This window comes from Danio rerio, chromosome 15 (assembly GCF_052040795.2).
Source record: "Danio rerio strain M-AB ecotype USA chromosome 15, GRCz13ab, whole genome shotgun sequence".
Lineage (NCBI taxonomy): Eukaryota > Metazoa > Chordata > Actinopteri > Cypriniformes > Danionidae > Danio > Danio rerio.
In genome coordinates this window covers 20,794,918-20,811,310 of record NC_141035.1, presented here as the reverse complement: position 1 = coordinate 20,811,310, position 16,393 = coordinate 20,794,918, and the positions used below count along the sequence as shown (strand labels likewise).

Sequence of the window (16,393 nt, the reverse complement as noted above, 5' to 3'; positions counted from 1 at the left end):
GTCCCTTTATTAATCTGTAGTCGCCACAGCGTAATGAACCTTGGATCTCTTTGGGAAACATCCACACACACTCATTCACACTCATACACTACGGACAATTTAGCCTACCCAATTCACCTGTACCGCATGTCTTTGAAGTTTGAACTGTGGTGGAAACCAGAGGACCCAGAGGAAAACCACGTAAACGCAGGGAGAACATGCAAACTCCACACAGAAAACCCTAACTGTGTGCTTCTGTGTGCACAGAAACGCTAACAGAAATGCAACTATATACAGTTGAAGTCAAAATCATTAGCCTCCCTGAATTATTAGCCCCTGTTTATTTTTCCCCCAATTTCCGTTTAACGGTGAGAAGGTTTTTTTCAACACATTTCTAAACATATCAGTTTTAACAACTCATTTCTAATAACTGATTTATTTTATCTTTGCCATGATGACAGTAAATAATATTTTACTGGATATTTTTCAAGACACTTCTATAAAGCTTAAAGTGACATTTAAAGGCTTAACTAGGTTAATTAGGTTAACTAGGTTAGGGTAATTAGGCAAGTTATGGTTTGTTCTGTAGACAATCGGAAAAAAAAAGCTTAAAGGGGCTAATAATTTTGACCATAAAATGTTTTTTAAAAAATGAAAAACTGCTTTTATTCTAACCGAAATAAATAATAAATAAATTCATAAAAAAAGTGTGATATATGTATTCTATATATATAGAATTTTGAACACACTTGATGTACAGTATGGAATATTTGTTTTAAAAGTTTGGTATTCAAGTGTTTTAATCTTAATTAAATAACAAGTGACTTCTGGACTCCTAGATAACAGCAAGTGCAATCAAAACCAATAAGTATAAATTGACTAATAAACAACATATTTAACATATACCCAATTTTGAACAATGTGAAAATCATCAGATAACCAGTATGACACCAATATAAAATGCACTGCTGAGATTTTAGTCGATTAAATATACCAATAATCCTGTGCACAGAATGCCTTTAATAAAAGGTGGACAAGTGTCAACAGCATTTGCATTTACAACACAGATACCAAACACTATGAACATGCAAACTTGATTGGAAAAGTACAATCATTTACAAAAGGAAATACTTGTTCAAATGTTACAAATTTGTACAAACAAAATGGTCCCTGCTTTTACCACCTCTTATTTTGAAAGTGTAGTCAAGAAATGTTGGCATATTTTAGTGAAAAATATATGACAGTGAATGTGCGCATATTCCTCTGATGATATGTTCTCTTAAAATGGCACAGACAACACATGCACACAATCTGTGGTATGTTTGTCACAATTTGGCAACTAATGCAACATGTCTATTACTGCTTACTGCACAAATAAATAAGCTTTTTTTCTTGGTTAATCACGATGGCATTGTTGAAATAGTTTTTGGAAAACCTCAACACACAGAAAAACCTTTTAATAGTATTTAGCTGTAAACTGATTTGAATTATATTAACATTTCAGTCGTCTTTCATTCTTTAAAATACATATACTCTGTTTTACACACATTACCTGCTGTTATGAAATGTGAGTGAGTTCACAGTTAGGGCAGGTAAAAAGTTTCTGAGTTTTGTTTTTTCAGGGATGAGGTATATGTGGGGTAAAACATACATTCTGAATGAATCGAAAACCTCAAGCTTTATCTTCCTTCTCCGTGGTCCTCTTCCACCCATGCAACGATCTTCCCTTCCCATCCAGGTATAACAGCATCATCCTGAAACACCTGAAATGCAGCCAAAGGTTTAAAGAAAGACGTTAAGGGTGTGCTCAATTAAAACAAACTGAGATTGCTTTATTATTGCAATTCAATTGAAAAGTATGAGCTCTGAAGCTTTTCCAAACCAGACTTACTGCTGTTTTAGCTCCTTTATAAGCTTTTCACAACTGACAGAATTAACATAATATGTACGCACATATTTAATAAGGCCCCATACAGGAGACATTCAGTGCTCATCATAAATGAGTACACCCCTCACAGATCTTTTTTAAATTAATATTTTCTATGGGATGCTATACAATAATATATTTGATGAAATTAGTCAGTATCGAAGGCAGTACTGGAATTAATCTAACATTATAGTTTAAGATTAGATGCGAGATTTAGTACAACCAAACGAATGTCAAAGAAAGCCTTTTTTTTTTTGCAGTAAGTAATTTGAATTTAAAGCTATTATCTTTTTTTGTCCTATTTTAATGAATATAACTGTTCAATAAAACATTTTTTTGCACCATAAACACATTTTCTATATTCACTGATAAATGGATAAAAATCTTCATTTTCAAAAGGGACTGTACTCATTTATACTGTGCACTGTTATGTCATAGATACACTCACCCAGGAGCGGACTGGGACAAAAATTCAGCCCTGGCACTGTAGCCACACAAATTACCACACCGACACAAATTATCACACCGACACAGCCCCACCCACGGAGACGCACATTCACTATTTATTTTGGTGTACAGATGGTGAAATGATATGACATTCTTGCCAGATTTTGATTAACCTCGGATTGGGTCGGCCCATCTTGAAACTAGGTGGCAATTGCCGATTGTCTCAAATGCTTAACATTTTTTATTAGTATTATTTTCATTATCATTATCATAATATCACATCTAGCAAGAGATAAAAGCTGTCTGCACTTAAAAACAATACATATATATAAAAAAAAACTGACCGGCCCACATTTAAGAATTGGTCCGGCCCTTCTGGCATTTGCCAGAATTGCCAGATGGCCAGTCCGCCCCTGCACTCACCTGCCACTTTATTATGTACACCTGTCGAACTGTTTGTTAACGCAAATTTCTAATCAGCCAATCACATAGCAGCAACTCAATGCATTAAGGCATGTAGATATGATCAAGACAATCTGCTGCAGTTCAAGCCGTGCATCAGAAAGGGGAAGAAATGTGATTTAAGTGACTGAGCGTGGCGTGGTTGTTGGTGCCAGATGGGCTGACTATCTCAGAAACTGCTGATCTACTGGGATTTTCATGCACAACTATCTCTAGGGTTTATAGAGAATGGTCTGAAAAAGAGAAAATATCCAGCGAGTGGCAGTTCTGTGGGCGCAAATGCCTTGTTGATGCCAGAAGAGAATGGCAGACTGGTTCGAGCTGATAGAAAGGCAACAGTAAACTAAAAAAAACACTTATAAAGTGTGAATCATCTCAGACTGGTTTCTTGAGCATGACAATGAGTTCACTGTTCTCAAATGGCCTCCACAGTCACCAGATCTCAATCTAATAGACCACCTGGAAAAGGAGATTCACATCATCGTTGTGCAGCTGACAAATCTGCAGCAACTGTGCAGCTGTCATGTCAACATGGACCAAAATCTCTGAGGAATGTTTCCAGTAGCTTGTTGAATCTATGCCATGAAGGATTAAGGCAATTCTGAGTGCAAAATGTACTAGTAATAAAGTGGCCGGTGAGTGTATATGTCCTAAATAATTTTAGTTGTTTATCTTTTGGTTTGATCTTATGAAGGATAGTGTGAATGCTGAGTGAATCAGGACTAAATGCATCATTTTATTTATCTTTTTGGTTTAATAGTAAAACATGCACTGCGCTCCTGCATTGTTTTTGTGTGTTAAAATTGGTATCCTAGGGCGCACTCACACTATGCTATCCAAACCGTGCCTAGGCCCGTTTGAGAAGTGTAAGGGCTCTGAATCGGCCCTGGCTGGTAGGAGGATGTGTGCTAGAGTGTGGTTACTTGTGCTTTGGCGCGGTACGCTTGTAGTGTGAGTGCAAAGCGCGCCTGAAACTGAAGACGAGATGTGACTTTTAAGGGATTGTTTCATATAGATTTATTAATCATTCTTAATGTTCAATCAACGCAAACTGTCGTAGATTATTAAAGATGTAAACCCCTCACTGCACGACAGCTGCACCTTTAGCAAACCTCCTAATACCTGCAGCACAAGGACCTTATGATTGTTTACGAGCGTCAAAAGTTGCTGATTTGTTCTGCGAAATATTTGACTGCGTGTCACTGCATCCAAAACGACTAAAAGGATATAACTAAAGAAATTGAGAGAACGCTTCTTACTGAACAGCGCATCATCACTGACATAAGCGTACTTTGGCGCAAATGCAATGTGAGTGCGGATCGTCGGGCGAGAGGGGAGATATTATAAACAGAATACCTCAAAAGGTCATGATCCACACTCATTGAGTAATTGCATTATATTTTTATTTCACATTCTTCTGGAAAATAGCCACAAAGGTTAACACACTGAGGAAGGCGTTGAGCCGAAATGTTTGTGGTTATATTTCCCAAAGAATGTAAAATAAAAAAATCTAAAGCAATTACTCAATGAGTGCGGAGAATAACCTTTTGATTTATTTTTTGGTACCAACTGAACCAAGTAAACTGTGTTCACACGCTATCTTTGTAATATTGTATTGTTTATGATTGATTGTAATTGTGGGCGACGCAGTGGCGCAGTGTTTCCCAGAGATGGGTTGCAGCGTGAAGGGCATCCGCTGCGTAAAACATATGCTGGATAAGTTGGCGGTTCATTCTGCTGTGACGACTCCAGATTAATAAACGGACTAAGCCGAAAAGAAAATAATTGAATGAATGGTTGTGATTGTTTTCACCTCTTCTTTCACCGTTCCGAACTCTGGATCCAGAGATTTGAAGTGATATCTGAAACTGCCATGTCGATCCACAGCCGCCTTGAAGTCCTGCAGAGTAACGTCCCCCAGCCTACCAATAAAAACATCAGATCTAGATCATACGACATTGACTTATTTCTACAAGATGATGCTATGATTCTTGCCTCACCTTTTAGGGATGTTGACCAGGAAGGGTGTGAGAGAGCGATCTGTGTAGTAGAGTACTTTGGTTGAGGCTGCTGCACTGAGAACAGGGCTACTGTGAGAATGAGCGATCTCTGAAAGCAAACAACCAAAACATGTATGTAGCGGAATATATTATAATGGCTTTTTTATTAACACTTGTGTGCTAATATGTCAGCTGGCTGTTGTTTTGACTGGATTCTTTTCAGTAAATTGGTTGAACTGTATCACGAATAGATCTGAAACATCACTCTGCTGCTCTATATGGTTGACCACTGAAGCTAAGCAGGGTTGATCCTGGTCAGTACCTGGACAGGAGACCACATGGGAAAACCATGTTGCTGCTGGAAGAAGTGTTAGTGAGGCTAATTGGGGGTGCTTATCTAGTGTATTGATAGGGACACTATACAGTCAATGAGCAGAGCACAGTCCTTTGGATGATAATTTAAACTGAGGCCTCAGCTCTCTGGTCATTAAAAATACCAGGATGTTATTTTAAAAGAATAAGGGTGTGTGCCCAATGGCATCTGTCCATCCCCATATCTGTAGTACTAACTGGCATCACTCTGTCTCCTCTCCACCAATTTGCTGGTGTGAGGTGTGCATTTTGGTGCCAAAGAGCTGCAATCTACTCCTCCAGGTGGATGCTGCCCATAGTGGTGGTAAAAAAAAAAAAAAAAAAATCCTCTCAAATGTGGAATTCGAATGAAGAGCTCCTTGAATGTAAGCACTATATAAATGCAGTGAAATATACTGTAATTTTGGTATTTTTAAAAATGGCTGGAATGGTTATAACAATATCACAAAACCATTCATTGCTGAAAAAAGTGGGAAGCATACATGAATGTCTAGCAGAATAGAACTAAAGTGACCTACTAGAGGTTGATGGCCATGATTCTCGGTCTGTGTGATTGGCTTTTCTTCCAGGTGACCTTGTTGAACCCTGTGGTGGGATAAAAAGTTTAAGTGGCCATGGCATATAGAACATTATAGTGATTCATCATCAAAAAGTTACAGATTTTGTGACCTTTTATCAATTTAACACATTTATGATATTTTAGACAGAATTACCCATGTTCTCTTTAAAACTAACAACCCAAAGACCACAATTAGTTTTTAATAATATTTGGTGATTTGATTTATTATATTGCATTTATCACATATTATGCCTGAAACATCAAAACAAAACAAATAACAAAACAAAGCATCTTAAACAAAATGAGTTCTTTCACCAATTTTGAGCTTCTGAGCTCATGCTCCCATGGCGTTAGTTGATGCTAAGCTATCACAATATCGTATATTCAGTACTGTGTGGCATTCTGAAAAGTCTATGGCTGTGTTCAAAATGACCTACTACTCTAGTAGGTACCACACTTGATTTTGAATATACTACATCGCTGTTAAAAAAGTAAGTTATATATCCTCCTGAGACCTGAAGAATTTTTTTCTTTTTTTTCTTTTTTTATGTGCTTCTTACACCCTTTGAGATAAAAAAAATCTACAATTTAGAGTTTTTACATTTTGTTTTAATTTTTAATTTTACAGCATGTCCACTGTAGGGGACCACAGGACCATTTTAGTTTAAAATGACCGCCACTCAGACAACAAAACTGTACAGGATATGGCTGTAAAGGGATAATAATCCAATATTATTGTAACAAAAACTAAACAAAAGCCATTTTTTCCTTTTGTATTGAAATTCCTAAAACTGTTTAGTCTGAAAGAGAGCCAAACTCAAAAAAACTTAACAAAAACAAAGAAGAAGTGATGTTAACCCAAAATAAATTTACCATAAAAAAATATTTAAAACTGATTGTCATTCTCTAATTGTTTCTAATTTTCTAATTGTCTGATTGTCAGACTCTAAATTAGAGTCTCTCTCAACTATTTTCTAAAGAATCTTCTCTGCTTTAGTTCTGCCTCCTACAACATGCAGTCATTAATTACATTAAGATGGTCCTGGTGTCCACTATAGTGGACATTTAAAAAGGGATAATTGGAAACACAAACAAGTTAACAGCTTTGAAAGCTAAGTGTATTGTTTCTGACACTTTAATAAACAAATAAATATGTAATAATAATAGAAAAAAAAATTTAAAAAGCTAAATTTGACATACCTCTTTCCTTACCATAAAATGTGCTTTTTTGTATGTCGGCCATTTTGGATGCATTATAAGAAGTGGTTCCAAGCATGCCAGCCAATCAAATGACATATCACTAGAAAGCCCAGAAAGTTCTCCACAACAAGTCGATGGGCGGGGTCTCAGGAGGATATAGTTTGAATGTGAGTAATATGAATGGAATTTGGACATACTACATCTGCCATTAGTCAATATCACATGACCTACCGGTGTTAGTTGCATTGCTTCACTACCATTTATAAATGTCCTCGCATGGCATCATGGGATAGTGTAGTATCCATTAGATGCACACTTCAGAATCTCGCTGGAAGTAGTAAGTCATACTGATTTTAACATTCTATACAATATGGTATAGAAGTATACGATTTTGGATGCAGCCTAGGTTTTCAGCTTGCGTGCCTAGAAAAGGCAACTCCCTATTTGCTTGAACTTGCGTGCAAAAAATCTGCAATACCTAAAAATATGATACCTTAAAATATACCATTTTAGTTAGTGAGATAGGTTATTAGTTCAGTTGATGTACAGTTTTTAAAGGCATTCATTGCTTCTCCAAATTGATAAATCCACCTTCAATGGGTACCGTGAAGTGAGAAGAATCATTGCCTCCATGTCGTTTTAAACCAAGTGCTCATAGGAATGAACTGATGGACACCAGTGGGCACAACTGATTGACTCTGATCACTCCTATGATTTTTTGTGCATGTGTAATGTGTGACATGAAATATGATGTCTGTGTTAAGGAACACATGTTTTTGTTCCCTGCAGCCATCATTTATTCAGTCATTACTCACAAAACCAAATTGCACCCAAAACCCTTTGTAGTCCACAAAATTTCATGAGGTAATTCTATGACTGTCGAGTTGAAGTCAGCCCTCTCTTCAGTCCGCTCAATATGTTCTATAATCTAGAATGCTGGACAAAGATAAAGGTAACTTGCCTTTCTCTCTGGTCTTTTTTTGGTGTCTGAGGTGTGAAGGCGGTCTACCAGACTGGCCACCCCCTGCTCCAGTGTGTCCAGTGTGTGATGCTGTGGGTCGTGACCACTGAAACTGTCCCTCAGGCTGCGCAGAGCATCCCGCACCAGCTGCAGCTCATCCCCCTGACAAACACAGAGTCAAATAACATCACACAGACTGAGGGAAAACTATTTCAAATAAATGAAAATGACATGACTCACCATTCTGTGTTGGAACACAGCCGATGACGTATCCATCATGTGACTGTAGCCATTATTCTCACAGCCTGACAACTGAAGCAAACAGTGTTGATTTATTAAAACTTAGCAGTATGCACTATTTTATGTGAGTGTCTTAAATATGAGGCTAAATACATTTAATGGCGTCCTCTAGTGGAATTAATCAGCGACAAAAGGTTTACACTAAAGACCATAGACCACAGATGTCAGAGCCAGTTCCTGGAGGGCTGCAGCTCTGCACAGTTTAGTTAAAATTGGCTTCAACACACTTACCTGTAGGTTTCAAACAAGGACTCAATTAGTTTGATCAGGTGTGTTTATTTAGGGTTGAAACTAAACTGTGCAGAGCTGCAGCCCACCAAGAACTGGCTTTGACAGCTGTGCTATAGACAGTTCACTCACATTACAATGAGTGGGGGAAAGTTCAGTATTGCCACCACAGTGAATGAAGCCCTGCCTTCTGGTTGAAATAGCCAATCGTCTTTATGGCCATTTTGTAAGGGAATGTCATTTGGTGACTACTATTTAAATATATTCATTTTGACAGCGGGCGGCATGGTGGCGCAGTGGGTAGCGCTGTCATCTTGCAGCAAGAAAGTCGCTGGTTCGAGCCTCGGCTGGGTCAGTTAGCATTTCTGTGTGGAGTGTGCATGTTCTCCCCATGTTTGCACGGGATTCCTCCGGGGGCTCCTGTTTCCGCCACAAGTCCAAAGACGTGCTATAGGTGCTATAGGTGAATTTAATAAATTGTCCATATTGTGTGTGTGTGTGTGTGTGTGTGTGTGTGTGAGAGAGAGAATGAGAGTGTATGGTTGTTTTCCAGTGATGGGTTGCAGCTGGAAGGACATCTGCTGTGTAAAACATGTGCTGGATAAGTTGGCGGTTCATTTCGTTGTGGCGACCCCTGATTAACAAAGGAAGACAGCAGAAATAACCCCACATTTTATATCCCATCGCATATCATGTCCTTCTAGTGTAGTCCTGCAGTCTTTGGTCAGGATTCTGCCTCTTTTATTAAATACGTCCTCTGGTTACTATTGGAATGGTCATTAAAGGAGATTAGTGTAATTCCAACCTTCACACACACAAAGTAGCTGGAGAAAACTGGAAATAACATATTTTAGACTTAATTAGTGCTGTGAGGGATAGTTACCCACAAATGAAAATTATTTTATCATTTACTCACGCTTGTTTCAAATCTGTATGCATTTCTTTGTTCTGGTAAACACCAATGAAGTTATGAAGTTTGGAAAATGTTGGAAAACTGTAACCATTGACATCCATAGTATTTGTTGTTTCTACTATGGAAGTCAATGGTTACAGGTTTCCATCTGTCTTCAAAAACACACCTTCATTTGTGTCCAACAGAGGAAGGAAACCCAGAAATGTTTGGAACCACTTTAATAGTGAGTACATTTACGTTTTTGGGTGAACTATCTCTTTAAGCAGCAACAAGAATAGGACAGGTCACTTCAAATTTTGTTGCTGATTTGAAAAATGTAAATTAATTGCGAGTTCAGTGGGCGGTTTTTGAGATTTCAGGATTCCCCCATTAAATAAACTACCTGAAAATGTTGTACATAAAGCCACTGAGTGAATAGACTTAAAACTGTGGACTTTGGTTTATTATACACAATGTTAGACTGTGGCTCATTGTGCACTATAGTGGTTTATTCAGTTACCCTGTGGTAGCTTTCACTGATTCTGCGCAGTGCATCGTCCAGTTTTGTTTGCTGTTGCTGAAGCAGTCTGTCTTTCTGCCCGAGTTCTTTCTACAAAGATACAAACCATTGATTTGTGACCACAACACTGCATCAAACCAGTAGAAAACCACAAATCTAATTACCAATAAAGATGACTAAGCCACTTTAAACATGTTTCTAGCACTAAGCATATTTAAGAATGAATTCTCCTACTTTGTATTCGCTCAGCAGTCTATTCCGTTCACTCAGCTTTCTTTCTAGTTCCACCTGAAGAAGAAAAGTAAAGCTTTGAAATATGCATTTATATATCTGACAGGTGTATTGAGAAGAATGAAATGCAATTGGATTTTGATTAATTGAATTTAGTTTTGATCTTAAACTCACGTTCTGTCCCTCGAGCTCCTCTCTGGTCATACTGGATCTGAGCAGCTCTTGTTTGAGCTGCAGCACTGAATCCTCTTGTACAGACATTCTCTGCTGCAAGGCATCCTGGGTAGACAGATGGACGCAGGAACAAACCTTAATTATGCCAAATGGCCCAAAATCTGGTGCAAACTGCGAAAAGCTAATGTTCAAATCAAAATGTCTTGATAAAGTGCTAATATAATATAATATAATATAGTATAATATAATATAATATAATATAATATAATATAATGTAAAGTAATATAATATAATATAATATAATATAATATAATATAATATAATATAATATAATGTAATGTAAAGTAATATAATATAATATAATATAATATAATATAATATAATATAATATAATATAATATAATATAATATAATATAATATAATATAATAATTTAATATAATATAATATAATATAATGCAGGGGTCACCAACATGGTACCCGCGAGGATCACATGTGTTGCCCGCAGGCCTGTTCTAAAAATAGCTCAACATAGCGCCACTTACCCTGTATACATTAAATACAGGGTACTTCCTACCCTGTTAAATCATTGTTGATAACTTTTGTGAGAATGATTAACATGATCAGTGTCTTCATATGGATGAATATCATTAATTATTACCAAAAACATAAAATATAATTAAAAGTAAATTGAGCAAATTTGTTTTTTGAGAAGTGTTTATCAAACTGGTAGCCCTCCACATTAATCGGTACCCAAGAAGTAGCTGTCAGTTTCATAAAGGTTGGTGACCCCTGATATAATATAATATAATATAATATAATATAATATAATATAATATAATATAATATAATATAATATAATATAATATAATATAATATAATATAATATAATATAATTGGACATTTAAATTTGTATTATAATGTTTAATTATGTGTATAGGCATTTTTGTTTTGACGTTTTTATTTTATATTCATCAGTAGACAAAAAAAAAAAAAACAGAAGTGTGTAAAGAGCAATATAGTCCTCAAACCCTTTTCAAATCATCAGTTATGTTACCTCATTAAAAATAATGAATTCAGTCATTAAAACAAAGCCAATTTACTATTTACACATTCTGTACTCGTTTTCTCCTGGCCTTACCTTAACAGCCTGCAGATTGCGTGCCTCCTGTTTGTATCTTAAAAGTTCTCTCTGAAAAGCACAATACAACACATTATAGCTATTTCTGTAACCCTTAAAACACAACAAAATGCAGTGCAAAATTTCAAATATGTAAAGTACTGTTGAAAATGTATGCACTTTAAAAATATTTATTTGTTAACACTTTATTTTAAGGAGGACTATCAAACAAGTTCTGTGTACTACTGTATAATAAAAAAAAATTACATGATAATAAACCTAAAGCTTACACACATTCTAACACTAATCATATAGTGAGTACATAGTTAATAGAATAATTAGATGGTAACAAGAACACCTTAAAATTAAAACGTGACCTTTTATTTTAATGAGATAATTTGTTTTATGTAAAATTTTGTGTGTTGCTTGCTCTTTCTTTGAAATTGTTTGTTAAATTAAAAAATGACTGACAATAGTTTGTGCTTCAAATTTTTGGGAAAAGATAAAGAGTTTCCCATAAATCAGAACAACAAAAGTGTAATACAGCTTTAAATTTCTTTCTTTACTTTTCTTTCACATTTGAGTGGTTCCTGTTTCAGGCAAGCAATAAAGTCGTGTGTCAGTAAAATAATTTAAAATATAAAACAAATACTTGTTTGTTGATTTATTTAATATGTACAGTTGAAGTCAGAATTATTAGCCCCCCCTCTGAATCTTTTTTCTTTTTTAAATATTTGCCAAATGATGTTTAACAGAGCAAGGCAATTTTTACAGTATGTCTGATAATATTTTTTTCTTCTGGAGAAAGTCTTATTTGTTTTATTTTGGCTAGAATAAAAGCAGTTTTAATTTTTTAAGCACCATTTTATGGTCAAAATTATTAGCCCCTTTAAGCTATATATTTTTTCAATAGTCCAGAGAAAACTATTGTTATAGAATATCTTGCCTAATTACCCTAACCTGCCTAGTTAACCTGTAACCAGGGGAGTGACAATGACAACAGAGTTGAGGATCCACATGAAGGTTTATTCGAATAGTCAGGCAAGCAGTGGTTAAAACAGGGGCAAACAGATGTATGAGGGCAATCCAGAGTCGAAGTCCAATTAACAGCCAGATGGTCAAAGGCAGGCAGCAAACAGAATTAAACAAATAAACAAGGCAAAGGATCAAAAACATGGCAATGGCAGACAAAGAAAATGCGTTGTAGTGTCACTGTAGCAGATAACAAGACTCAGCAATGAGGGTTTAAGAGTGAGCTGTATATATGTGTGTATATATCTATGCATATAGCCCATCAGTCAGGATCTGGAACTGGTTGTGTGTTTGGAGCATGACTGGTTCTTGTAGTCCATTTATCAGCAGATTTGTAGTTCATGTGGATGTGAGTGTTTACCAGCGACCTCGGTTGGTTTGATCGCTGGTGAACATGACATAACCTAATTAAGCCTTTAAATGTCACTTTAAAGCTGTATAGAAGTTTCTTTAAAAATATCTAGTAAAATATTATTAACTGTCATCATGACAAAGATAAAATAGTTATTAAAAATGAGTTATTAAAATTATTATGTTTAGAAATGTGTTGAAAAAATCTTAACAAAACAATAAACGGGGGCTTATGATTCTGACTTCAACTTTACATTTAACACAAATGCTACATTCAAAGTCAATGAAATATCATTACATTCCTATCAAACCTTTTAAAACGTTAACACAGAAATTTGAGTTTTTTTATTGAGTTCTGTGCATAAAATCATGTGTCTGTGTAAATGCACTGTCATTCAGACACCAAAAAGGGATCTCTTTTTTGAGCAACATAATAATAATACATAATAACATAATAATTCTTTGAAGTTTAAGTCACCTTCAGATCTAAAGACTCCTCCATACTCTGGTCCAGACGGCTGCGGGTTAAAATCTAAAATGGCAGAATAAAAAGAAAGTGTTATTATTACCATAATAGACTGGGCCATGCACAGCACAGGTCCTTTCATTATCCTTATGAAGGCTCAGAAAGTGGGATGTTATCTTACCAGCTGCTGCTCAGAGCTGGCAGTGTCCCCGAAGCTCAGAGTAGACGTCTGCTCATCCTCGGGTAGAGAGCCGTGCAGGAGTAAAGCCTGATGAGGACAAGGCGTGTATTAAGTGAGTAAAACTAGACCTCTCGCTGTGAACATATGCTGTTGCACCAACAGTCCTCCAAACAATAGTCATTATGGGATCAACCTTCATTAGGCTAACCAGCTTCTTTTTAAAGCTCCATCTCCTTGTTTCAATCTTGTTATCTTTATATTCACCTTTCTTATATTTCTGTGTTAGAATAGTTAAACATCATCTACAGCTTGAATTGGTTGGTCATTCGTTCTGTTCAGAAGCCTGGATAAGGTCACATTAATCATGATGGATTAAAGTCAACCAATCTGTCCAAACTAATGCACAGAATAATCTCAGTCTGACCAAACGAAATGCTTCACTTATAACAAGGCCCAGTCCACATAAATACATTACATAAAATTGTTCTTTATTCATTCATGCATTTATTCATTTTTCTTTTCGGCTTGGTCCCTTGACTAATCTGGGGTCGTCACAGCGGAATGAACCGCCAACTTACCCAGCATATGTTTTACGCAGTGGATGCCCATCACTGGGAAAAATTGTCCTATAATAAAGCTATAATGATGATGATGATGATAATGATGATGATGATGATGATGATAATTAAAGGGACAATTTGTAAGATTAACTAGTGGTTGAACTAGGTATTGCAGTCCAAATTTAACAAGTTTTTGTTTCACCCGGCCCCTCCGCCTTAGACTGACACACAAGCAGGTTGCCAGAATGAGGGCACCAACAGGTGCGAGTCAAAAGCGAAAGCATCCATACAAGCAGATTACAAATGAAGTCAATGTAAATGTGTGAACATAGGCAAATTTCTGTCAGGTGGCACAAAATGCACAACGCAATTGCTGCCAGTGCATGGAATTCATCTCAATTGTGTTTTACTGTGTAAATTCAAAAATTTCAATTTGTGCAGAAAATTTGTGAAAAACATCCCGCGAGTGACAAGTGTGTTCACTTTACATGTTTCTTAAATATATGCAAACATATTATAATATTATTATGCTTTAGAAGAGTCAAAAACTTACATACAGGAAAATAATTAAAGGAATAAAATATTACAAAAATTATTATTTTCTACATTTATAGAATATATATATATATATATCCATGCCTTCTTTGTGTCAGGTTGCTTTTTCAGTTCATGACAATTTGCCTTTGTTTAATGTTATTATTATTAGCAGTATTATTTATTATATGCATATTTATATTTGTTTCATTAAAAAAAGCTTAGATTTGTCCACCTGTCATGTGTATTTGGATACAACTCAGTTTTTTGAGCACACTTTGTTATTATTGTTCATTTATTTTTTTGCTGGAAATTAGAACTGAATTTAGAAATAGTTTTGAAGCAAATCCTTGTGCTAACAAAATTAATTATGTAGGCTAAAGGGTGTCTTCAGCAGAGTGTGTACACCACCGTTTCCTAATCTACGCAAGAGAGAAAGTGAAAGTAAAGGTCGATTAGCGGAGGCTCATACTTTATCCTCGTGCTGCAGATGCTCTGTTTAACTGTTTTCTCACAAGTAAATCATTCAGTTATTCTATTTACAAAGTCCGCCATGTAAATAGCAAATGCACTATGGAGTGATGCAACTGAGTCTTAAATGGAATGTGAGATAAGACTCTGATTGGTTTATTCTCAAAACACACCCGTAACTCATTAAGACAATAATCACAACCATGTTAGACCATTCACTGCGGCGAAGAGCTTATTTTTAATTTAATTTTAATATTTTTTTTATAGCAAAAGTGGATTCAGACACGGGCTTAATGCTTTTGCTCCATGCGCTTTAGACTTTGCACCTAGACCGTTAAAATAGAGCCCCAAGTGTATCATAATTTGACATCAAATTTGACAGGCATTTTTACCCAATTGTTTTTTATATGGTCACAATTAAGTTTTGTTCTGTTAAACATTAAAGAAGATATTATGAAGAATGTTGAAAACAGGTCGCTTTTGACATTCATAGTAAAAATTAACTATGGAAGTCAATGGCTACCTATTTCTAACATTCTTCAAAATGTCTTATAAACTTCTAAAAAACTTATAAAGACCTGGAACCAATTGAGGGTGTGTAAATGATGAGTAAAATTAATTTCAAATGAACTTTCTTTATAAGCCTGTTGTTGAAGAGTGTTACAGGCACATCCATAACACAAATGAGGGAAAACACAAATGGATTAGTCTAGGGGATTTATTAAGATAAACAAGCAAAATAATAACAAAGTACGGGGAGGAATCACAACAAAACTTCCCACCCCTTATATTATTATACGAGTATCTCACCTGAAGCCGTGAGACCATTTTCCTGGTCTCCTGCATCTCCTTCTCCAGCTGTTCCTGCTGGGCACATAGCTGTTCTTCCCATGTGCTGCTTTCCTCTTTCACAACATGTTCTGGGCCAGGATATGGATCAGTGGCTGAGGATTTCACCACATCCTCTTCAGAGGAAACAAACACAACAAAATACATGAAAACATGCATCATATTGGAACATCTGTATCATATTGGGCTCCATGAATGAGATATGTCCTACCTAGGCTTTGTGGTTGTTCCGTGTGGTTTCCAACCAGCTCTCCTGAATCTTCAGATTTGGCAATAATGTACTCCTCCTTAGGTGTGTGTGATGGACTGGATGAACTGAGGCTGGAGAGATGTTGAAAAGAATCATGAGCAAAATACACTCTTATATTAACATTGATTGTTCCATCAAGAAGCTTTTACAACTATGGAAACTTTTCAATGCAAAAAAGCTTCTACAGTAACATGAGGTTCTTTAAATTACTAAATTGTTAATCACAATATGATGGAATGTTGATTTGAAGAACTTTTCATAAAAAGCTTTTATGGCTTCACAAAAAAGAAAAATGTTCTTTTTAAGCCTGTACTATAGATATTTGTGT

The 16,393-nt window shown here is 35.9% G+C and overlaps 1 protein-coding gene across 5 annotated transcripts in view; it reads right to left on the bottom strand.

Annotated features, from left to right (window-relative positions):
- Positions 1–979: 979 nt before the first annotated feature.
- Positions 980–16,393, bottom strand: part of dixdc1a (DIX domain containing 1a) — a 59,400-nt gene continuing 43,986 nt past the window's right edge. For 2 of the 5 annotated variants that reach the window (XM_087282511.1, XM_087282512.1), the window contains 14 exons: positions 16,027–16,136; positions 15,777–15,931; positions 13,402–13,488; positions 13,233–13,286; positions 11,393–11,443; positions 10,253–10,357; positions 10,082–10,135; positions 9,848–9,937; positions 8,148–8,219; positions 7,908–8,069; positions 5,706–5,772; positions 4,816–4,924; positions 4,629–4,737; positions 980–1,742 (listed from right to left, as the gene is read on the bottom strand). In XM_087282511.1, the coding sequence (XP_087138637.1) occupies positions 1,659–1,742; positions 4,629–4,737; positions 4,816–4,924; positions 5,706–5,772; positions 7,908–8,069; positions 8,148–8,219; positions 9,848–9,937; positions 10,082–10,135; positions 10,253–10,357; positions 11,393–11,443; positions 13,233–13,286; positions 13,402–13,488; positions 15,777–15,812 (1,080 nt within the window). In that variant the 5' untranslated portion in view covers positions 15,813–15,931; positions 16,027–16,136 and the 3' untranslated portion in view covers positions 980–1,658. 5 annotated transcript variants of the gene reach the window in all.